The sequence below is a fragment of the Pongo pygmaeus genome, chromosome 1 (assembly GCF_028885625.2).
Source record: "Pongo pygmaeus isolate AG05252 chromosome 1, NHGRI_mPonPyg2-v2.0_pri, whole genome shotgun sequence".
In the NCBI taxonomy this organism is placed as follows: domain Eukaryota; kingdom Metazoa; phylum Chordata; class Mammalia; order Primates; family Hominidae; genus Pongo; species Pongo pygmaeus.
In genome coordinates this window covers 28,806,769-28,830,847 of record NC_072373.2, presented here as the reverse complement: position 1 = coordinate 28,830,847, position 24,079 = coordinate 28,806,769, and the positions used below count along the sequence as shown (strand labels likewise).

General features: G+C 36.9%; 1 protein-coding gene across 11 annotated transcripts in view; it reads left to right on the top strand.

The window, feature by feature from the left end:
• The window catches only part of MARK1 (microtubule affinity regulating kinase 1), a 135,120-nt gene that overhangs the window by 28,569 nt on the left and 82,472 nt on the right, over nt 1-24,079 (top strand). For all 11 annotated transcript variants that reach the window (XR_008493971.2, XR_010127697.1, XM_054449931.2 and 8 more), the window contains one exon: nt 23,477-23,680. Coding sequence is in view for 9 of the 11 variants with exons in the window: in XM_054449931.2 (XP_054305906.1) it covers nt 23,477-23,680 (204 nt within the window). In the remaining 2 variants the exon portion in view is untranslated. The remainder of the gene's footprint in view (nt 1-23,476; nt 23,681-24,079) is intronic.

Genomic DNA, 24,079 nt, shown 5'->3' with positions numbered 1-24,079 from the left:
AAGCCTCGATAGCTCTGTCTCCCTGCAAAGAAAGTTAGAAAAAACTCTGCCCCTTAGTTGAGGGAGTTGACAAGGAAGCTTGTCGTCAGTACCGGAGGCCTTAAGTTTAATGGGGAGACACTTAAACTTAAATGGTTATTCTAAATAAATGAAAACATCAGCTCCATGCTATATGTCCAGTAGAAACCCCAAACTATGAAATTAACTTGAAAAAAATTTCACGACTTGTTTCTGCTAGAAACAAGTGAAAAAGTGCTTGGTAGGATTACTTTCAAAATCTAGGACCCATGGGACTGTCACAAAAAAAAAAAAAAAAAACAACCAAATTACAGATTTCATGAGGAAACTAACCACTTGTGGAGAGAGTTAACAAATACAAAAAGTAGTAATACCACCTTAAGAACTGGAAATAATGCACCTATCTGAACAATCTGAAATAAAGCAGAATATAAATTTGTTTAAAAAGTTTTAAAGGCAGTAATAAATACCATAATAAAAGAATAAGAAATGAAGAGAATTAAGCTGATTAGAAAAAGAACTAAATAGAAATTATAGGAATGAAGTATGTTGTCGCTGAAATTAAAAACTCAGTAGAATGATTAAGCAGCAGATTATTCCCAGCCAAAGATAGACTTGATGGACTGGTATAGATCTGAGGAAATGACTTGGAATGAATCATAGAGAAATAGGGACTGAGGATATTAAAGACTGGTTAATAAATATGGAATACAGAATGAGAAAGTGCAGCATTCATCTACTAGACATCCAGGAGGAGATAATAGAGGAAATTTTTGAGAGGCAGTATTTGAAAGATTGTGGCTAGGGATTATCCAGAAGTGGAGAGATACATGTCTTCAGATTGATGCACAGCAAGTACCAGCAGAATAAATAAAAGGAGGTTCATACCTATCGAATGGCAAACTCAGAATAGAAAGAAAATTTTAATAACAAAGAGAAAACATGATTTCCAAAGTAACAAAAGTTAGAGTTCTCATCAGCAATAACAAACATTTTTAAAATGAAATAATATTTTTTAAAGAATATGAGAGAAAATATCAGTCTCACGTTATCTTCTTAACTAAGTGATCCTTCAAGAATGAGGACAAATTAAGCTGGGTGCGGTGGCTCACGCCTGTAATCCTAGCACTTTGGGAGGCCAAGGCGGGTGGATCACTTAAGGTCAGGAGTTTCAGACCAAACATGGTGAAACCCTGTCTCTATTAAAATAGAGCTGGACCCAGTGGTACGTGCCTGTAGTCCTAGCTACTTGGGAGGCTGAGGCATGAGAATTGCTTGAGCCCAGGAGGTGGAGGTTGCAGTGAGCCAAGATTACACCACCGCACTCCAACCTGGGTGACAGAGAGAGACTCTGTCTCAAAAAAAAGGACAAATAAAAGTTTTTTTCAGACAAATGAAAACTAAGATTTTTCTACCTATGTACTCTTATGTTTGAATTACAAAAAAATGTAGTTCAGGGAGAAGGAAACAGAATTTAGAGGAAAGAAGTTGGATGCAAGAAGTGATAATATGCAAAAGAGGTTGCAGGTTGGTAACTATAAACAAGAACTGACTGTAAAACTGCCAAAAAAGAGCAATTGCTTATTTTTAGGGTATTGGAAAAATCAGGTGAGACAAAAATGCTAGATAAGAATAATATGGAAAATGCCTGGGCACTATGGCTCACACCTATAATCCCGGGACTTTGGAAAGCTGAGGCAGGTGGATCACTTGAGCCCAGGAGTTCAAGACCTGCCTGGGCAACATGGTGAAACCCGTCTCTACAAAAATTACAAAAAATTAGCTGGGCATGGTGGCATGCACCTGTACTCCCAGCTGCTCAGGGGGCTGAAGTGATAGGATCACCTGAGCCTGGGAGGTCAAGGTTGCAGCAGTGAGTCATGATCACATCACCACACTTCAGCCTGGGCAACAGAGTGAGACCCTGTCTCAAATAATAATAATAATAATATGGGAAATGGCAGGGGAAACATTGGAGCTAAAAATTCTGAGGTCTTCATTTATTGGGGAGGAGGATGGAAATGGACTATTTTATGCATTATGCATTTAAAAATTTAAAAGAATAAAAACTGAATGTATAACTTTATAGCAGCTTGCAGTAGGGAGGAAGATTGAAGAAAAGTAAATCCAGTGGATAGAAGAAAAAGAAAAAAACAGGTAAGATAATCAGAAAATAAATATAAAAGGATTAAACTCTCTTATTTAAAAAAATAGTTTCTCAGCTTGTGTAAAAACTAGTAAAACATAACTCTAGCTATTTTAAAGTGACTAAAGCTTGCTGACAATGAAACGTTGAAAAAAAGATGATTAAGAATCTGACACATCAATATTAATATCAGACTAATAAGATAAAGAGCATTATTAGAAATAAAGGCCATTACTCTAAATAATCAACGATATTATTAACAAGGAGATATATTACTGTAACTATACATACATAACAACATGGTCCAAAATATATAAAACAAAAAATTGATATATTAATAAAAGAAATGGGCAAATAGATGATTTTTAAGAAGCATCTCTAATGATAAAACTATAGAAATAAGAATAAGCAAAACTTGAACAAGCAAAATAAGTATTACTCAATGGAAATGTATAGAGTTGTATACTCTCAAAACAGAATATACTCTTCTCTTGAAACATTTATAGAACATTTCAGCTAAAATGCAACTAGGGTGAAAATTTATTACCTTACACACACATATTAGAAAATAAGGAATTGAAAATTAATCAGCTGTTGTTAGAGAACTAAATAGGTTCAAGAGGTCAGTTTTGCAGCCTAAATTAGGTTAAACAGATAAGGTAAGTAGAAGGAGGAAGTAATGAAAATTAGAGCAGTCATTAATGAAATAGCAAAATAAAGAAAAATTACAGAAATCAGAAACCTAAAAAGCTGGTTCTTTGAAAAGATGAATAAAACAGAAGGGGCTTTGGGACAGAGCTCTTGTGCATGTCAACATTTGGTGCTAGAGAAGAGCAGCAAAGGGCAGTGAAGTATCTGTTAGTAGGTTAGAAGAAAAATCTGGAGATTGTGGTGTTGTGGAAGCCAAGAGAATAAAGAGGGATAGGTCATCTGTGTGAAATGCAGCTGTTGTCAATCAGCAGGTAACTGATGATCTTGACAAAGCTAGTCCCAGTGGAATGATGGAGGCAAACCTGATTGGAGTGGGTTGAAGTAAACACTGAGAAGTGATACAACTACAAAAACTTCTTTTAAGAACTTTTTATATATAGGAAAGCGGAGCAATAGGCCCATAGTTGGAAAGGGACATGTGGTCATGGGAGAATTTTCTCTTTACCATGAGATACAGGAGCATGTTTATATGCTATTGAACAAAGTCTGTTTGAGAGGGAGTAATTGATGATTCAGGTAAGTGAGACTAAGTGCGGGAGCAAAAGCTCTTGAAAAGATGGAACTGAACAGAATCCATAGCATGGGAAGTGGTTTTGGCAGGGAGATTTCACGTAGGCAGAGAATATAGAGGCAGTGGGTAGGCTGCAGTTTTGATACAGATTGACAACTGAGTGGATCTCCACTTGTTTCTGGATGAATGAACCATAAAGCAAAGACATCACTGGCAAATGGGGATGTAAGAAGACAGAGGAGGAAGAATGAAGTGGAAGTTTTAGAGAAAAGTGAGTGTACAGTAGTCCCCCCTTATATTTGGGGTATATGTTCTAAGACTGTGTTAGTCCGTTTTCACACTGCTGATAAAGACATACCCAAGACTGGGTGATTTATAAGGAGAAAGAGGTTTAATGGATTCACAGTTCCATATGGCTGGGGAGGCCTCACAATCATGGCAGAAGGCAAAAGATACCTCTTACATGGCGGCAGGCAAGAGAGAATGAGAGCCAAGCGAAAGGGGAAACCCCTTATAAAGCCATCAGGCTCATGAGACTTATTCACTACCATGAGAACAGTATGGGGGAAACTGCTCCCCGCCGCCACGATTCGGTTATCTCCCACCAGGTCCTTCCCACAACACATAAGAGTTATGGGAGCTCCACTTCAACATGAAATTTGGGTGGGGCCATAGCTAAACCATATGAAAGATCCCCCCAGTGGATGGCTGAAACTGCAGATACACATATACTGTGCATGAATTTCTTTTTCCTCCTTTGCAACTTCATGGTTAGATTTGTTTTTCCCATGGATCTTAATTGCCTCAGCATGGGATTATTATTTTTTCCTTATTGTTGAGAACTTGCACCTTCTCACTTAAATTAAGTACATTATGGCTTCTCTTTGGCATACCTGAATTGCCAGCATCACTGCCCTTGCACTTGGACCATTACGAAGTAAAATAAGAGTTACTCAAACATAAAAGCACTGTGATGCCGAGACAGCCGATCTGATAAGTGAGATGGCTACTAAGTGACTAATGGTTGGAGAGCCTATACAGCATGTGTATGCTGCACAAAGGCATGATTCAGGTCCTAAGCAGGACAGAATGGACAAAGTAAGTCCTCATCATACTATTCAGAATGATGCACAATTTAAAATGTATGAATTGCCTGTTTCTGGAATTTTCAATTTAATATTTTCAGGTCATGGTTGACCTTAGGTAACTAAAACCAGAGAAAGTGAAATCGCAGATAAGCGGGGAATACTGTACTCAAAGTCCAGAGGACTGTCAGGTGATGTTGAGTCCTCATTGGGATCTGTGACCAAAAATTTAAGTGAAATCAGGGAGCTCATTTGTATATGTATGTAACAATGTTGAGCTTTCAGGTGCCGATGTAGAGTAGGGAGTGGTTGGGGTTTGGAATAGGGAGTGGTGGGTTTGCCAAGCAAATATGGAAGAGAGTGTGGAAAGCAGGGAAGTTAGGGATGTTTGCAAAGGAGTGGTTATACCGAAGGACCCTGGCATATAACCTGAGTAAGGAGGTGTAGGTAAGGGCATTACAGGGATGAATGGTAGTGAGAATGGGAAGGGCCAGTGAATTAGAGGCTTTGAGGTTAAAGAAAGCTTTGAATATTCCAGGAAAGGTATTTGGGACAGGAGTTTAAACACATGAAATAAATGCTCTATATCAAGCTTGTCCAACCTGTGGTCCCTGGGCTGCATGCAGTCCAGGACAGCTTTGAATACAGCCCAACACAAATTTGTAAACTTTCTTAAAACATTATGAGAATTTTTGTGATTTTTTTTTAAGTTCATCAGCTGTCATTAGTGTTATTTTATGTATGGCCCAAGACAATTCTTCTTCTTCCAGTGTGACCCAGGGAAGCCAAAAGATTGGACACCTCTGCTCTAAATGTTCTTTGCTTCTCTGTGACAAGATTTACTTAGAGGGATACATGAAAAGTTAAAAAGTTACAAAGAACAAGGTCAAACAGAGTTTGATAATAGTGTTTCTAAGCAATGCGACAGGATTTAAGCACTTCCTGAGAAGATCCATGCCATTTTGAGACACATGATCAGATAAATATTGTTAATATTGTCTGAGTGATTATTAAGATCTACTAGAATAGTATAGACAATGGTTAATGAAAATTGGACTTGGGTGAATGAAGAGACAGTATGTTAGTGAATAAAAGATCAACTATTTTGTATTTGGAATTTGGCTAGGGAGCTGTTGTGTTCTGTTTAGTTCTAGATATTCTAGATTTCAGAGTTTCATGGACTTAGAAAATTAATAAAAATAAAAACCTATTGGCAATGGATGACATTGCCAGCTTTTTGTTTGTCAAGTATGTGGGGGAAAACTTACCATGAGAAGAAGGCCATGATTTCAGAGGGATGGTCCTTTTAAGAGAGAACATTTGGCAGTCTTACACTAATATATGTATATGCATTTGTATATGCATACAAATATATATTTTTTATTTGCTGAAGACCTGTGTAAACTTTTATCTGGTTGGAAATATTTTGGAAACACTTAACTTGCTTATTTGAGAATCTTGGTATAGCTAGTTGGCCTTTTGATGATACTATTACTGTTAACAAAAACAGGCCGGTCATGGTGATTCACGCCTGTAATCCCAGCACTTTGGGAGGCAGAGGCAGGCGGATCACTTGAGGCCAGGAGTTTGAGACCGGCCTGGCCAACATGGTGAAACCCCATCTACACTAAAAATACAAAAAAAAATTTACCTGAGTGTGGTGGCACACACCTGTAATCCCAGCTACTTGGACGGTTGAGTCACGAGAATCACTTGAGCCTGGGACGTGGAGGTTGCAGTGAGCCAAGATAGCGCCACTGCACTCCAGCCTAGGTGACAGAGCGAGAACTCTGTCTCAAAAAGAAGCAAAAACAAAAACAGTAGCTAAGATAAAACTTCAGCCATAATGAGTAAAGGAATTTGAAGGTCCCCAAAGAACTGTGTAATTGATGAGGATTTCCATTAAATGCTCAGGACCATTTACAAACTCCCACCTCCCTCAACCCAGTAACATTTTGTATAGTTGTCACTCCATGTCTGTGGGGGATTGGTTCCAGGACCTCCCTCAAAAAAAAAATTGACAGATGCTTAAGTCCCTTTATATGATATAGCATAGTATAATATTTGCATATAACTTATGTATATCCTCCTATATACTCTAAAGCATCTTTAGATTACTTATAATACCAAATACAGTGCCTTCACACCAGTTCATTCATGTGGATTCAATGTAGTATTTGGCAGAGCAAATTCAGGTTTTGCTTTTTGGAACTTTGTGGAATTTTTTTTTCTGAATATTTTCAATCCATAGTTGGTTGAATCCATGGATGTGGAACACTACAGATGTAGAGGGCCAACTGTACATATTGATATCAGTCCTCTTCCTGCATTTAAGTAGGTAGCTTGGCCAGTAGCAGGTGCTGAACTAAGATACAGTCTCTTGGCAGGCCAGGGCTGTCTTTATTGCTGTGTCTACAAAATGTGGTTCTTAGTATGGTGCTCAATAAATGTCTGAGATCAAGGTAAATGAAATAATGTATCCCAAAGGCAATTCCTAACACTGGAAGGGAAAATCCTTTCAAGCAGTAAATTAATGTAATTCTTGATTTTGGTAAATCAGAAATACAACCTGCAAAGACAGTGAGGAAAATTATAAATAATTTTCCTTAAAAGAAGGTAAAAGAAAAGCCAAAAAAAATTACCAATTACCTGAAAAATAATGGCCAACATTTATTGAATGCTTAGTATACCTCTTACTGTATTGTATGTTATTCATTCCATTTACTCAGCGTTACTGAGTTCCTACTTGTGAGTACTGGGGACTGTTCCTAGGAATCAGGACTATAGAAGTAAATAAGACAGACAAGATTCTTATTCTTACAAATCAGATGAAAACAAGTAAATGATAACTGTCTGTATCATTTTAGATAGTAGTAAGTTATGTGAAGAAAATAAAGGAAAGTTAAAAGATGGAGAGAAACTGGCAGGAGGCATTTTTAAAAACAGTGATCAGAGAAGACCCCTCTGTGTAGTTGGGTGAAAATTGAGACTAGCTCTTTGAAGAAGATACTATCATTCATTTTCCTACTTGTGGTAACCTAGGAATACCCAAGTTATAAAACGTGCACGAGGTCACATAGCTTACAATGCCTGGATTCAAACCAGGTGGCCTGATTCCAGACCTGTTCATTTCTTTTAATCATTGTGGTAAAGTCTGTAGGAATGAACGAATAATCAAAACATATTTTTAATGGAAATATTTTTAATTTGAAACCCCATCTTTTTTTGCTTTAAAAAACTGATAATCCAGTTTATATAGAGAGAGCCTTCCTTCTTTATTGTGCTGTCTTCCTTTTGGTTATTTCATTGTAAATCAGTACTTCCATTAGAGGATAGCAGTGGAAAAGAGAAGAGTTGCCAAGTTAAAATGGATTACATGCTTATTTATTGAAAACATTAGTTTAGTGAGAGACAAAGTAGAAATCATTGCATTAAATGGCCTTTAAATAGCCTGTGGATTTAATTTCTCTGTGTTCTCTGTGCTCTTAATTTAATACAAATAATTGAGGGTTTTTTGTTTTATGTGTTTTTAGTCTGTAACTTCTTTTTGTGGCTTGGATTGAAACAGTATTCATTAACTAAAGTCTGTGTGGTATCTAATGAGTATGAGGTACTGCACTGGGGAAGCCCAGTCGTAGGACTGTATGTATTTGGATGTTTAATCCTTTGTTTCATACATGAAAATCTGTTGTGGGCTGAGTATCTGGTACAAAGTGTTTTGCTTGGTATGAGACAAATGAGTCAGCACTTTTTCTGCCCTTTGGAGACATACAATTATTTAATTATAGTGACAATTGTTAAGAAGGTAAAAACCAGATGTATATGCAAATTGTTCTGTCTATATATTATCCAATTAGGTCTCGGATGGTACAAGGTAGATAAGAGAAGATCTACTGAATTACAACTCAGGTGGCCTGAGAATTGCTGTTTAATGTTGGGCAACAATTATAGCTAACAGAAACATAGCATCCTCTGTTTACCTTTCTTATAAAGTACCATATCATGTGGAAACTGTTAGTTTTTCCTACTAACCTTTAATATTTTGGGCCATTTCTTGTAATCATGTTTATTTCTTCAGCAACTGTAGGTTGTCAATTAGTATTGGTTAAATTCAACTAGACAATGTGATGTTGAAGTGTAGGGACTTCATCTTATTCCTGAAGTAATACTGTCTTTTTTCTTCTTTAAGGCTGTTTATTCAAATACCAAAGAAGAAATATCCAATATAATTTCCTCTTTATTATCATTATTCTCATTTTTTTCTTTAGATTACATTTTCTCCTTTCTTCCCCTTCTATTTTTTCAGAGAATAAACTTGCTTATATTGTAATTTAAAACACTACAGAACTACCTATTTTATGCAAAAGCATGTAAAATCCCAAATGTGTATAATTCTGCCTTTATATTTCAGTAAGGTATTGTTTGCGGTAACTTTTCCATTAAGAATAGAACAGTAGATGTGAAAAATGAGCAGAAATTTAGGGGAAAATAACTATATTTTAATTATATCCATCAAATATATTCCCATTTGTTTCTCACTGAGCATTTAAGCTATAACGTGAATGATCAGTTTTCTCAGCTGTGACCATCATTTAGAGCCTGTGGATGTCTTTCATCAGCTAACAACCTATTTCAGATGGTGCCACAATATTGAGGTCCTTCTGGGAGCCACCAGTATCCCTATGGTAATATCCAGAGAATACTACCTTGACTCTTGGTTTTGTAAAGTGGCCCATAATCTCGATTTGTTGAAGTTGTCGTCATTGTTTTGGAGGAACAGAAGGAAATGCTGAAATGTGAGTGTGTACTTGTATATGCAGTGTTCTGTGAGGGTTGGCTACATGGCAAGCCTCTGGTCTTGGATTGCCTATGAAGAGCGGGTGTCGGTGGGGGGGGGGGGTTGGAGCAACAAAATATAACTGGGAGTGGGAAGGAAACAAAGGCTTCCCTAGCCCAAAAGCTCAGGCTAAAGACTCTGTAGGAGGAAACTGGCCTTGTTGTAGTAGCCAGTGAGAGATATCAATGGGATTTTTCCTTGTCTGTGCCTGTAAGAATTCTCATCAGATTTTTGATGTTTTTCTCTCACTTACTGTTTTTAGTTATTGGTAAGGCTGGACAGTCACAAGCCTCTGGCACAAGGGGCAGAGCCTGACTTACAAAGCTTTCCATGTAGATGAAAGCTGATAACACTCTGTAAACACTCAGCCCCAAGAGGAATCCTTTGGTGTCTTCAGAGACTGTTAATGTTGGGATAGGAGGAAGGTTTCGGGAGGTAGCTCTAGTGAAAAGCATAGGTCTTATAGTAAGATGGATCTAGGTTTTACCTCTGGAACTGACATTTACTAGCTGTGTGACCACTGGCAATTTGTTTTGCTTTCCAAGCTTCTGATGTCTCATCTTTAAATTGGGTAATGTTATCAGTTTCTCAAGCTTACAATTAGGATTAAATAATATAATGTCTAAAAAAGCATTCAACACAGAAGACATTGTCAGTGTTGAGTAAATGATGGCTGCTATTACTATTATCGGACTGGTAGTAACATTATTCCTGTTTTCAGGGATTACAAGTAGTTGCCAACGTATTCTGCTCATAGTAGAAGCTAGGACAAAATGGAAGAGAAGCGACCAGATGAAGGAACCACCATTTAAGACATAAACCTATGCTATTTAGTCTTGAATGATCTATTAATGAAGAATAATACTGAGTCATATGCTATTTAGTCTTGAATGATCTATTAATGAAGAATAATACTGAGTCACACCATTTCACCATACAGCTATCTGCTAGAATTTTCTAGTTTGGATCTCCATCGGCAGACGAGAAAACATTTGTACTTGAAACTATTATTGGTCAAGCAGTTTACTGAGAGCAAACCATTGCTGGGGTTTTTTGGTTTATTTGTTCATTTCTAAAAGGAGGTGATGTGAGTGGATGTAAATACACTGTGCTTGCCAGGATCAGTAAATGTAATCTGTGTGGGCATATAGTTCCCTAATGACAGCAGTATTAACTAAACAAATAATGAAATTGAAGACAAAAATGTCAATACATAGTAGATATTTAGTTAGCCTTTGGTGAACAAATTCAGGTATAATCTACTAATTTGCTTAGAAAGTAGATAAGTAGTTTATATCTACTTAGTAACTACTTAATAGCAGCCATCATTTACTCAACACTGACAACATCTTCTGTGTTGAATGCTTTTTTAGACATTATTTTATTTAATCCTTACTGTAAGCTTGAGAAACTGGTAACATCTGCTAAGTAACTACTTAGAAACTAACTACTTAATAGTCTTTTGTTTAAATATTTTTGTTGATAGGTAATATATTCAAATACATGAAAATTTTAAAAGTTCAAAAGGGTATGCCAGTGAAGTTTTCTTCCCCACCTAGTCCTTAGTATCTTGAGTTTGTTTTCAGATACATTTTATGTATATATAAGCAAATACAGATTTCTCCCTTACACAAATGGCAGCATATGACACTTTAAATGTAATAGTATGTCTTAGAAATGATTGCTATCACTATATAAAGATTTTATTTCTAAAAATTGCTTAATACTCGACTGTATGGACATATTTAACCAAGTTTGCTACTGATGGCTATTTAGGTTGTTTCTGACCTTTTGTTATTACAAATATTTTATTGCAGCGAATGTCTGACCTGTACTTGTGTAATTTCACTTTCATATGTGTGGGAATTTATTTGTAGGCTAAAATCTTAGAAGTGGAATTGCTTGCTCATGGAGTAAATACTAAAGAAGCTTCTGATAGGACAAAATTAGTACTTGTGTTTTACCTAAGAGGGATGGAAAAACACAGGAGAGCTACCAGTTGTGTGGTAAGCCTTTTCACATTAAAGGCTATTCAGGCCTCTTCCGATTCCTGAAGAGATATCCGAAAGCTAGAATTGCTACTCTGGACTTTCCCTTTATTTTAAAACAACTCGGATTAGGACTGTTTTTCTGATATCAAAAATATTGAAAGGCATTTGTTCCACTTTGAATTGTGACGAGGACAGTAATCACAGTAGGTTCCGGTATTGAGCATGTGCCAAGCACTGTGTTAAATGCTCTCTTTTGTATAATTCTAATTTAAAAATCCTTGAATTATAAGTAATAACAACATTTTATAGAATAGTAAACTGAGGCTCAGAGAGGTAACTTCCCGAAGGTCACATTACTTAGTGGCATAGGCACTATTTGATATTAAGTCTGTCTAGCTTTAAAGCTTATCCTCTTAATTACCACATGGCACCTGCTTTCTATCCATTTGTATTTGTCTAGTATATTTTACTTTTACCTTTTTTTACTTCAGTTGTTTTAGATGTGTCTCTTATGGGCAGCATATAGTTGAATTTAGGTACGCCCCTCTCATGGTATAAAAAGTCTTTTTCTTTTGAATAGGTTAATGCAACCCACTTATGTTCAGTAATATAATAGATATGTTTGTTAAAATATTGTTAAATTATTATATTTAAACCTTTTTAGTACTTCTTGATATTTGTACTTTCTCAGACACTTGGGATATAAAAGTAAATGCAATAAATATCTTTGTTCTTATGAGGGTGAGACAACACTAATAAACAATCAATCAGTAAGGCAAAGGAGATGTGTGGTATGAAATAGGTCAAAGTAAACCTCACTGCAAAGATGAGATTTAAGCAAAGACTTGAGGGACCTGAAGGAATTGGACAAACTGATACCTGAGAGAAGAATGTTCTAGGCAGAAGGAACAGCTAGAGCAAACGACCTGTTGTATGAGTGTGCCAGACATTCCTGAAGAACGGCTATGAAACCAATTTGGCTGGAGCAAGGTGAGTGAGAAGGGGTATAGTAGTAAATGAGGGCAGAGAGGTAATAGGGGGTCAGACTTTGTTAGTCTTAACCTTATTGGCCATATAAGGGCTTTGATTTTACTCTGAATAAAATGGGGATCTGTTGCAGGATATTTAACAAAGAGTGTGATGATATGATATGAAAAAGAAAATGTTCCCTATACTCCGTTTCCCAGTCCCCTAGCTCCCTTTTCTAGAGGTAACTACTTTCTCTTCTGTGACTTGTGTAACCTTCTGGAGATAGTCTGTGCTTATTGAAGCATGTGCATGGAGGCACATGTGCACATATACACATTTACAAAGAACATACCATACATACATAACCAGCTCTGCCTATTGGAGGACTTTGTGCTTGCTTCTGTTTTTTGCTGTTACAAACAGTGCTACAATAAATATTGTATGTGTTCATCTTTACACTCATTTGTGACTATGTCTGCAAAACTAATTACTAGAAGTAAAATTTCTAGCCCAAGGATTGTGGGAATTTACTTGATAGTTGTCTCCCAGCTCCTCCTATACATAGAATTTGTGTCAATTTTCACTGTGACCAATGATATATAAGTATGCCTAGTTCTATACCATCACCATCAAATGCTATCAAACTCTAATCATTGTAATCTGATAGATGAAAAATAGATTTTATTGTAGCTTTAATTTATATTTCACTTATGATTTACTTCATATGTTTAAAAGTCACATACATGTCTGTTTCTGTGAAATATCTGTATACATCCTGTGCCCATTCATATTTGCCCATTTTAAAAATTGACTTGTGGAAGGTTTAGTATTTTAAAATTAACCATTTGCCTGCCATATGTTACAAATATTTTTTCTCAATTTATTATCTGCCTCTTTACTTTGATATAAGGAGAGTTTTTTAAAAAACCTACTGTCTTTTAAATTTGTGATGTCACATTTATTAAACTTTTTTATAGTGACTTTTATTTTATGTTATACCTAGAGAGCCATTTCCCATGCTGAGACTAAAAAACACTTGCTGGACTGTCGATTCTTTCTTCTAGTACTTTTGTGGTTTCTTCGTCTTTGTGTTTTTTTCTGTTTGTTTTTACATTTATATCCTTAATCAATTGTAAATTTATTTTGGAGTAAAGAGTGATACCTCACTCCTAGAGATTCAGCTTTATTTTTTCTAACTGTTCCAATACCATTTGTTGAATAATTTATTACTTCTTCATTGATATGAAGTGCTAAATTTCACACTAACATATCACATATGTTTGCATTTAGATCTATTCGTTAGACAAAGGTTTTGTAAAAATTTTTTTTCACCTGGAACTTCTGTAGGATTTCTTCTGTCTTTTGTTGTTTTGTCATTCAGAGGTCACAGTTTGTGATATGTTTATAGATATCAGTAAGTCATGTTTCTAAAAGGTTCAACCTTCTGGAATAAGTCCAGAAGTAAGTGGGAAAATGTTCCTTTGTACCTGTTCTGTATCTAATGGAATTATTGTTTACATGTGAAGTTGAAATAAGAAAAATTAGTAGCTGTAAAGATTCAGAAAGTATAGCACCTACACACCTACCTGAAAAAAATTTTACAAACTAGAAAAAGTAAATCTAAGAGAAGTGCAAGGATGTAAGAAACAATGGTGAATAGTATATCATTTCATAAAAATTAATTTACAAATTTGGAACAGTGCAGTGCTAGAAATAGTAATAGAAAGACCAAATATGACACTGAACCTGGCTTAGTTGAAGAAGGAGTAGCAACTCCAATATGATGTGTGGTGTTTCCTGGGAAGTGATATCTAGGCTAAATACGAAAGGATGAGTGAAGAGTTAACCCAGTGATTTTTCTCAGAATGTAATGATTATTAAGGATGTTTCCTGTCTCTTACAACTTTTTGAACCTCCAAAAGATACTTTATTGATTTACTTGGATTTTCTAGATTTATATTTATACCAGCTGCAGAAAGATAATACAAATAAATCTTTTCCATATATATATCTTCTTAAGAAGTATTGCTGATATATCTAGTACTACTGCTTTGTTGAATGAGGGTGTTTGATGGGATATTCTTGTTTCTGTTTTTATGGTTTATCTCAGTACTACTCTATGTTTTTCAAGTTGAAGCAGTAAATTGTAATATTTTTCTTGTATAGAGTTAACTTTGCCTTCTGATCATACAGCTAATTGATTGAAGTGCTAATTGTTGAATATGTTATTGGTGATATCAGCTAATATTTCATTTAGGTTCCTTGGATCTCTATTAATAAACTGTATTGGCTACTTTTCTTCATTATTATCTTACTGTTTAGGTTTTAAAACTGAACCCTTTTCTAGTACCTAAAAACAAACCAGGTAAAAGACTACTTGTAATATGAACATTTGGAAAAGTGTGCACTTGCTCAATAAGGGCAGGCAGGAACATATTGTACAATTTCTCCCTTTGGATTTATGCTGTGCATTGCATAGTAGCTGTCAGAAGGTTTTAGTGGCAATTTATTTCAATAGCTTTTTCCTTTTCCATTATTAGACCTCGTATTTTTGTGTTTTATGTTTTTGGAAATAGGTATGTGACTGTCTTATCAAATTTATTGACATCTCATTGAAATAAGCTCTGATATATCAAATAAAATTGATTTTTTTGTTTGTAATTAAGTTACATTTTGTTGAGGACTTTTAGTTTTGTTGATTTTAAAGAACCAGATAAAATAATTATTGGCCAATTTGCAGAAGGATTTAAGTTGAGTATTTAACAATAGAAGATAACATATTTAGTGGGTCCATTCATGTACTAGTCACTATACTGAATGATAATGCATGTGAAAGACGTAGTGCTTGACAACATAAAAGCTCACAGTTTCATAGAACATGGTTTAAAAAAATAAGATAGTTTCATTGTAAGGTTGTAAGTATTATGTAAAAGAGTGTTTCAAGTGCAGTATGAACATGGAGGAGGAGAATCACAGGTCTTCTGTGCTTCATAAGCATTCTTTTCCAGCTGTTAAAACATTTTCTGTCACTCATAAAAGTACCGTCACTGACAGCATCCACCATTGTACTATTTAATATGAAAATTCACCTTCAAATGCCAAAACAGGGGAAAAAGGGAGAGATTATTGTATAGTAACATAATAAAGGAAGCGTACCAGGTCAGAGAAATATTTCTGACAACTAAACTCAGGCAGATTCATTGCTTGGATCCTTATGAAGTAGGTATTAATTATTATTAATGTATCTTCAGCCATGTTCCTATACAGATGTAACTGTTCTTTTTTATTTATTTATTTTTATTTCTTTAGAGACAGGGTCTCACTATGTTGCCCAGGCTGGAATGCGGCAGCTGTTCACAGGTGCAGTCCTGCTATTGATCAGCACGGGTGTTTTTACCTGCTCTGTTTCTGACCAGGGCTGGTTCACCCCTCCTTAGGCAACCTGGTGGTCCCCCACTCCCAGGAGGTCACCATATTGATGCTGAACTTAGTGCAAACACCAGGTCAACATAGTGTACTACAGCCCAGAACTCTTGGGCTCAAGCGATCCTCCCACCAGCCTCCTGAGTAGCTGGGACCACAGGCAAACACCACTGCAGCCGGCAAAGTAGCTGTTCTTTAAGTTATCCTTTGATAACAAGACAAGGTTGTCACTCTAAAGACAACTAAAATATCTATGGGAAGAGCTTAAGGGAGCTAGAGAAGGGTTCTTGACTTAGAGTTTAAGAACTATGTGCTTTAAGAAATCTGTAACCTTCCATAACTTGATACTGTTGTTCAGATTTTGTGTATCCTTACTGTTTTTTCTTTTCTTTTTTTTTCTTTTTTTTTTTTGGAGACAGAGTTTCGGTCTTTTTGCTCAGGCTGAAGTACAATGGTGCGATCTCTGTTCACCACAACCTCTGCCTCCCGGGTTCAAGCGATTCTCCTGCCTCAGCCTCCCAAGTAGCTGGGATTACAGGCATGTGCCACCACGCCCGGCTAATTTTTTGTATTTTTAGTAGAGACGGGGTTTCTCCGTGTTGGTCAGGCTGGTCTTGAACTCCTGACCTCAGGTGATCTGCCCTCCTCAGCCTCCTGAGGTGCTGGGATTACAGGAGTGAGCCACCGTGCCCGGTGGTTGTTTTTTTATGTATAGTTGTTCTTTCAGCTATTGAGAGAGTAATGTTGAAATCTCTGATTGTGGTTTGTTTTCACATATACTTACTTCTGCTTATAAGTTCCACGTACAGTATTATGCTTTGCTTTAAACAGTCATATGTCTTTTAAATAAATGAAGAGATGGAAAAATGTGTACTGTTTTGTATTTACTCACATATTTTCTAGTTCCAGAGCTCTTTATTCATTTATATAGATTCATTTTACCCGCTATTGTTACTTTCATTTCTTTAGCATTTTTTATAGTGTATGTCTGTTGGCAACAAATTCTTTCAGTTTTTGTTAATCTAAAAATGTCTTTTTTGCCTTTTTTGAGGAATGTTTTCACTGGATAATGAATTTTGGCTTGCATTTGATTTTTCTGTAGCACTTTAAAAATGTTGTCATCTGACTTCCGTTGTTGATTAATGAGAAGTGAGTTGCCATTTGTATTGTTATCCCTATGTGTAAATGTGTCATTTTTCCCTGACTCCTTTTAAGGTTTTTGTTTTCCTCTATGCATGGTTTCAGAAATTTGACAGTGATCTTCTACACCGGGTTTTTTTTTTTTTCTTTTGGTATTTATCCTTCTTAGAATTTACAGTTTGGAGGAATTGTATGGCCATTATTACTTCAAGTAATTTTTTCTACCCTATTTTCTTTTATTCCTTCTCTGGGCCCCATTTATACATGTGACAGTTTATGTGATATTGACCCACCACAGATCATAGAGGCTTTGTTTATTTCTTTTATTTTTTTTTTTGAGATGGAGTCTCGCTCTGTCGCCCAGGCTGGAGTGCAGTGGTGCGATCTCGGCTCACTGCAAGCTCTGCCTCCTGGGTTCACACTGTTCTCCTGCCTCAGCCTCCTGAGTAGCTGGGACTACAGGCACCTGCCACCACGCCCGGCTAATTTTTTGTATTTTTAGTAGAGATGGGGTTTCACTGTGTTAGCCAGGATGGTCTCCATCTCCTGACCTCGTGCCACCCGCCTCAGCCTCCCGAAGTGCTGGGATTACAGGCATGAGCCACTGCGCCTGGCCGAGGCTTTATTTTTATTCAGTCTTCCTGTGTCCCAGTTGTTAAGATTGGCTAAATTTTATTAATCTGTCTTCAAGTTCATTGACCCTTTCTTCTTTGCAGTCTACTGTAATCCTATCCAATGAATTTTTCTTTTTTAATGTTGCAGTACTGTAGTATATTGTAGTATATGTAGTATATATTGTAGTATGTATGTAGTGTATATTGTTTATGTAGTATATTGTAGAACTGCCATTTGTCTCTTTATTATAGTTTTCATTTTTCTGCTAACATTTCCCATATACTTGTTCCTTCTGGCCATATTTTCCCTTACTTTAAAAAATGTATTTATAATATCTGCTTTAAAGTTCTTGCCTGCCGATTCCAACTTCTGGGTCATCTTGGGATCTGTTTCTTTTGACTATTATTTCTCTTGACAATGAATCATATTTGTTCCTTCATGTGTCTAGTAAGTTTTACTTACATACTGGACATTTTTATTGATACTCTACGGAGACTCTGAATTTAATTATCTTCTGAAGTGTTGATTTTTGCTTTAGCAGACAGTTAATTTGGCTTCACTCAAACTTCAAATTCAGCCTCCCTTGTGGTGGCCAACAGGCCAAATATCTACTTTATTGTCTTACACTTCTAACTGCCTTGTTCTCATGTGTTCCTTAGAGGTTGTCTTGCTTATACATTGTTTGGGACTTAGCAAAGCACCTGCAATTAATATACAAATTTCATTTTTCTTCTCCATGACTTCATTTTTCCCCTCCATGACTTCATTTTTCCCAAGGTTTTCTCTCTCGCTTTCCAGCCATTTTGTGAGCTCCCAAACCTATCCTCAGACTCCTTTTTAGCCAATAAAACTGTTGCTGCCTGCTTGAGTTTAAGTCACATGGAGCGAGGTGGGCCAGAGTTTGCCCCCAGCTCGAAACTATAACAACCCAGATTCTACGTTGTGAAATTTTTCTTCATTCAATGATCAACTTCCCTTAAGACTTTGCCTGCTTTTTTGTGGCTCTTCAGAGCCTTCAAACAGTTGTTTTTAATATTTTGTCTACAGATTATATTTTTGTCTGCTGATAGGTTTAGTTAGTTACAAACTATTCTTTGTTGGAAGCAGAACTTCCTTACTCCTTTAATAAAATGACTTTGAGAAATGAAAGTTTGGTTATTGTTTCTAAATTGCAATGACCTGTATTGGTGCTAATATCACTTGGCCAGAGGGTGGTTGTGGTATGCAAAAATAGCATATTCCAAAGTCCTGAGAGCAGAGCTGTGGCAGCCCTACCTTCAGGTCTAATATGTGATCTGACTTTTTAGGAGCATTTGAATATTCAGTCACCAAGCAGATTTAGTGACTGTCATAAAACATTGCAATTTTTTTAAAATATTTCCAAGGATGTATAGCCAGTGAGTAGAAGAACTTCATTTCAGTCAGTATTAAAGGCAGGGAAAATTCTCTTATTACTCAGGAATTTGAGTCTGGTGCTCCATGGGATGCAGCACTGAAGAGCTAATGAAATCATTATCTCTGATTACTTTGACTACACTGCACACTCAGGGCAAGCTTTAGGGTCACATTACCACTGCTGCAGAAAGAATGAAGGAATTCACAGTTTACTGGATTAAGTGGAAAACTTGAAGAAAGAATGACAGGATTGGAACTTGTGTTTTCAGATAAAGGTAGAAATTAAAATTCATAAACATGCTGTAATTGAGCTAACATAATTTCTTCTATCTAACAGCCTTAGGATTGAGGTAGTTCTAAATTAAATTCACTGTTTAATCTAGCATGAGCTGAATTGATATTCTTGCCACATTTTCTATTTGAGAATTAAGCTATTGATCAGGAAAGTGAGATCAGCTATCCCAAACTGTACTTCAAAGAGTCCTTCCAAGGAAAGGTTGTCTCCTAAGTGATGCTGTAGCAATCCTAAGGAAAGATGTAATTTTTGAAAATATTTGTTTTGGTAAGTATCTTATAATCAGAATATATAATATATTCAGAATGTATAATATATATAATATAAAATATATGCTGTATATTCTGATTTTTTATTTAAGACATATAAATGTATTGTGTATAAACGATCATGTTTAATGTTGAGAGCTAGGAGATCTTTTAAAAAAATCATTGAGAACAATTTAAACCTGTATCCCAAAATGTGACATGTTACACCAAGGATTGGCCAACTACAGCCTATAGGCCCATGGGTATTATTTCTTCAGAATCGTTTGTCGATCTCTGTGTTACACCATACTTAGTGATGGGGATGCAAAATAATCAAGGATTCTGCTCCCATATAGCTTACAATCAAGGGTTTCTCCTTAGGGAATTGACCGTATATAGCTCCTTTTTTTTTTCTTCTCTCCCTCCCTCCCTCTCCCTCCCTCCCCCCTTTCCCCCCTTCCCTCTTCCTTCCCTCCTTCCCTCCTTCCCTCCTTCGCACCTCCTTTCTTCCTTCCCTCCTCCTTCTCCCCTTCCTGTCTTTCCTTCCTTCTTCCTTCCTTCTGTCCTTTCTCCCTCCTTCCCTCACTCCTTCCCTCCTCTTTCTCTCCTTTCCTCCTTCCCTCCTCCTTCTCTCCTTCCCTCCTTCCTTCCTTCCTTCTTTCCTTCCTTCCCTCCTTCCTTCCTTCTTTCCTTCCTTCCCTCCTTCCTTCCTTCTTTCCTTCCTTCCTCCCTCCCTCCCTCCCTCATCCTTTCTTTTCAGACTCTGCTAAAATGTAAACATGTCTGATAAGAATCTTCTAATTGTTCATAAGTTTTTCCCTTTTCTCTTATGTTTACTTTTTAATTTTAAAATAATGATAGCATTGTGTATCTACTGACATTGCCGTGTAACAAATCATCCCAACCTAAATCATCCCAACCTAAGTGGCTTAAACCAAGAACCATTTATGATTTCTCATGAGTCAGAGTCAGCTGGGGATCAGTTGATTAAATCTTGGCTTAACTGGGAGTGACTCTGCTCCATGTATTTCTCATCGTCCTGCTGTCAGCGTGGATAAGTCCTTCTCATGGTGATGGCAGACAGCAAGTTGAGACACAACAAGGCCTCTTGAAGTCTAGCTCGGGACTCGCATACCATCATTTCTAACTCATTTTATTGGCTAAAAAAAAAAAACAAAATCACGTGACTGAACCCAAAGAGTGGGAAAGTATGCCCCCACCCTCAGTGGGAGGGTCCTGGAAAAGTTACATGGCAAAGGGTGTAAAAATTTGGGATTAATAATACGGTCCATCAAAATGTGGTATAGTATTAATATACAGCCTACAACCAGCATTAGGAGCTGAGTTACATCTCAAGTATTTTAATGTATATTGCTTTTATATGCGTCAAAGATCTGGACAGCATGGACTTATTCCTCAGAAGACATTCTATAAGGGTATCAGGAGTATGAGGTTACTAAATCCCTTCAATTTAGTTAGTATGTGTCTAATGCCTTATTTGTGCCTAACACTATATTAAGTTATGGGGCTTTAGGAGCTTTAAGTCAACGGTAAACACAGACCATGGACAAGTACTTAGAAGATGGTGTGAGAGTTCTAATAGTTGAAGTATGTATTGGGTATATAGATAGCAACAGAAAAGAGGAATAATCATCTCTGTGAAAAGACATAGAAAGCTGTGTGGAGGAGATACTCATATTAAATCTTGAAAGATGAATGGCCAGATGTAGTGGCTTATGCCTATATCTCAGCACTTTGGGAGGCTGAGGTGGGAGGATTGCTTGAGCCCAGGAGTTTGAGAACAGCCTGGCCAACATGATGAGACTCCATCTCTACAAACAAAACAAAACAAAACAAAAAAAAAAAACAGTTAAAAAAGTAGCCAGGGGCAGCAGTGCACACTTGTAGTCCCAGCTACTCAAGAGGCTGAAGTGGGAGGATCACTTGAGGCTGCAGTGAGCAGTGATCGTGCCCCTGCACTCCAGCCTGGGTGACAGAGCAAGACCCTGTCTCAGGGAAAAAAAAAAAAAAAGATACATCTTGAAGGCTGGAGAAGTCAGCATTCCCTGCAGAACAAGTTCAGGTAGAGAAGTACTAGTTGTAGGAAATATAATGGCAGTCTGTTAACTCTTAGAAATTAAGTACTATAATTAAAATCTCTTGTTTCTACCCAGATAATAGAAGAGTCTCCAAGAGCCAGTGAATAACTTTATATTTTACTCCTTACATTATTTTCATTGCAGTTCTCAAATGTTGGCATGCATCAGAATCACCTGGAGAACTTGTTGAAACACAGATTGCTGGACCCTACCCCCAGAGTTTCATATTCAGTAGGTCTGGAATAAGACCAGAGAATTTGCATTTTGAACAAGTTCTCAGATGATTCTGATGGTGCTGGTCCAGGGATAACACTGTGAAAACTATTGCTTTATTGAATCCTTCCTGTGTGTCTGGCAGCCTGTAAGGTGCTGAGTATATAAAGATGAAAAGAAAACATCTGTGCCCTAAAATTGTTTATAATAGGGTGGTGGGAGACAGACGAGTAAATGTATAATGATAGCACAATGGAAAGCGTGCTGTGATACGTGGAAGTACAAGTTGTGGCGAGAATACACCAAAGCGCATCTAACACAGAATGAGGCCAGAGGCTGCAGATGTGTATATAAGACCCAGCAAAAACCCTTAATCCTGAGCTGAGTTTTTAAAAATTATCATAAAATAAAACAAAAAGTAGTAACAAATAGAAAAATGACTTTGAATCATGCTTTGCATGAGATTGGTAAATGGATTCCTCTTTAATGTTGCCTTTAGATCAAAATTCTTTAGGAAGCTGTTGCTTGTATAGGTGGGGCAATATAACTCTGCATTAGTTATTTTGCAAACAAAAGATATCCTTTCCTTTGTTATTTTGTTTTACTCTTCTTCAGCAATTTTTTAAGAAGCCAGAGAAAGATGTTGTGTTTATTATGTGTGATTCAACATTTTCACAAAAACTGCTAGAAATTTTATGTATGTCAAAGTGCAGACAAAGCTAGACAAGAGCAGGAACAATCACAGCTAGTGAAACAGAGCTGGTTAGGCAGCTTGACCTGGGAATTTAGGTGCTGAGTCCATAGGTGAACAGGATCAGCTCTCCATTGCAATTGTAGGTTAGCGTGAGACCATGAGACAAAGTGACATCTTTGCCTCCAGAACAGCACTGATGCAATGGATAGATTATGGACCTGGGCAGGACTATCGATAGCTTTCACTTGGACATGATAAACTAGGTGAGGGGGTTGGGCAGAAATGAATTAGAGGTATACTTGAGGCAGGCTGCTGATTGGTCAGTTCTTTGAGTTATATGCCCAGAAAATGGAAGCAAGAACATGACAAATGGCTGGGCTAGTTTTGAGAAAGAGATTTACACCCATGAGGTTGTCTTGGCAATAAAGACGTTCTGCCTTTTTAATGAAGCAGCCCTGATCTATACTGTCATCACAACCTAAAGCGATAACACCTTTATAGGAATAATGGTTTGTGAGGCTTCTGGCTGTATATTTATTTACAATTTTAAATTAAAAGCATGTCCCTAAAGCCATGTAGAATATTTCACTTTATTTTATTTTTTTGAGATGGAGTCCCACTCTGTCACCCAGGCTGAAGTGATCTTGGCTCACTGCAACTTCCGCCTCCCAGGTTCAAGCGATTCTCCTCCCTCAGCCTCCTGAGTAGCTGGGATTACAGGCATGTGCCACCACAACCGGCTAGTTTTTGTGTTTTTAGTAGAGATGGGGTTTCACTGTTTTGGCCAGGCTGGTCATGAACTCCTGACCTCAAGTGATCTGCCTGCCTTGGCCTCCTTAAGTGCTGGGATTACAGGCATGAGCCACCATGCCTGGCCTGAATATTTCATTTTAAACAATTATACTCTACCTGGTAAAGGGAGCTGAAGTCCAGAAGAAATTATAAATAGAATGCTCAAACTTTAAAAGGATGTAGTGCAATATGTTTTTATTGAAGAATTGGTAATAATAATTATTTGTACTCTTTTTACTTGTCCTTTTATAATATAATTTAATTAACAATGAAATCTTGTAAACTTTTTCTTAGCATACATCTGTGGATGGATATACTGAACCACACATCCAGCCTACCAAGTCAAGTAGCAGACAGAACATCCCCCGGTGTAGAAACTCCATTACGTCAGCAACAGATGAACAGCCTCACATTGGAAATTACCGTTTACAAAAAACAATAGGGAAGGGAAATTTTGCCAAAGTCAAATTGGCAAGACACGTTCTAACTGGTAGAGAGGTAAGTTTGCACAATGCCTTTTAATATCTGTCTGGACCTCTCTGGAGTCTTGTTAAAGCTTCCCTATAGCCCATGTTTGGGAGTAAAATGACAGTTTCAATATGGTAAACACTGGGGTATGTGTGAACAGAACATTAGTAGACAGAGGTTTATCATGGCATAAAAGTTGACCTTTTAATATTTAGAAAAGGATCATTCCTGTATATTAGCATCTCATAAATCAGGTGTGCTGCAGATGAGCTTTCCTCAGATTCTGACTTTCATTATATGATTTCTGTGAACCTTTCTGATTGCCATTGCTGCCCAGCCCTCAGGAACAAAAGTCCTTGCTGCTTGATATAAGTTAGGTATAAATATGTAGAAAGTCACCTGCTAATTTGTATCTGTTTAGAGACTACA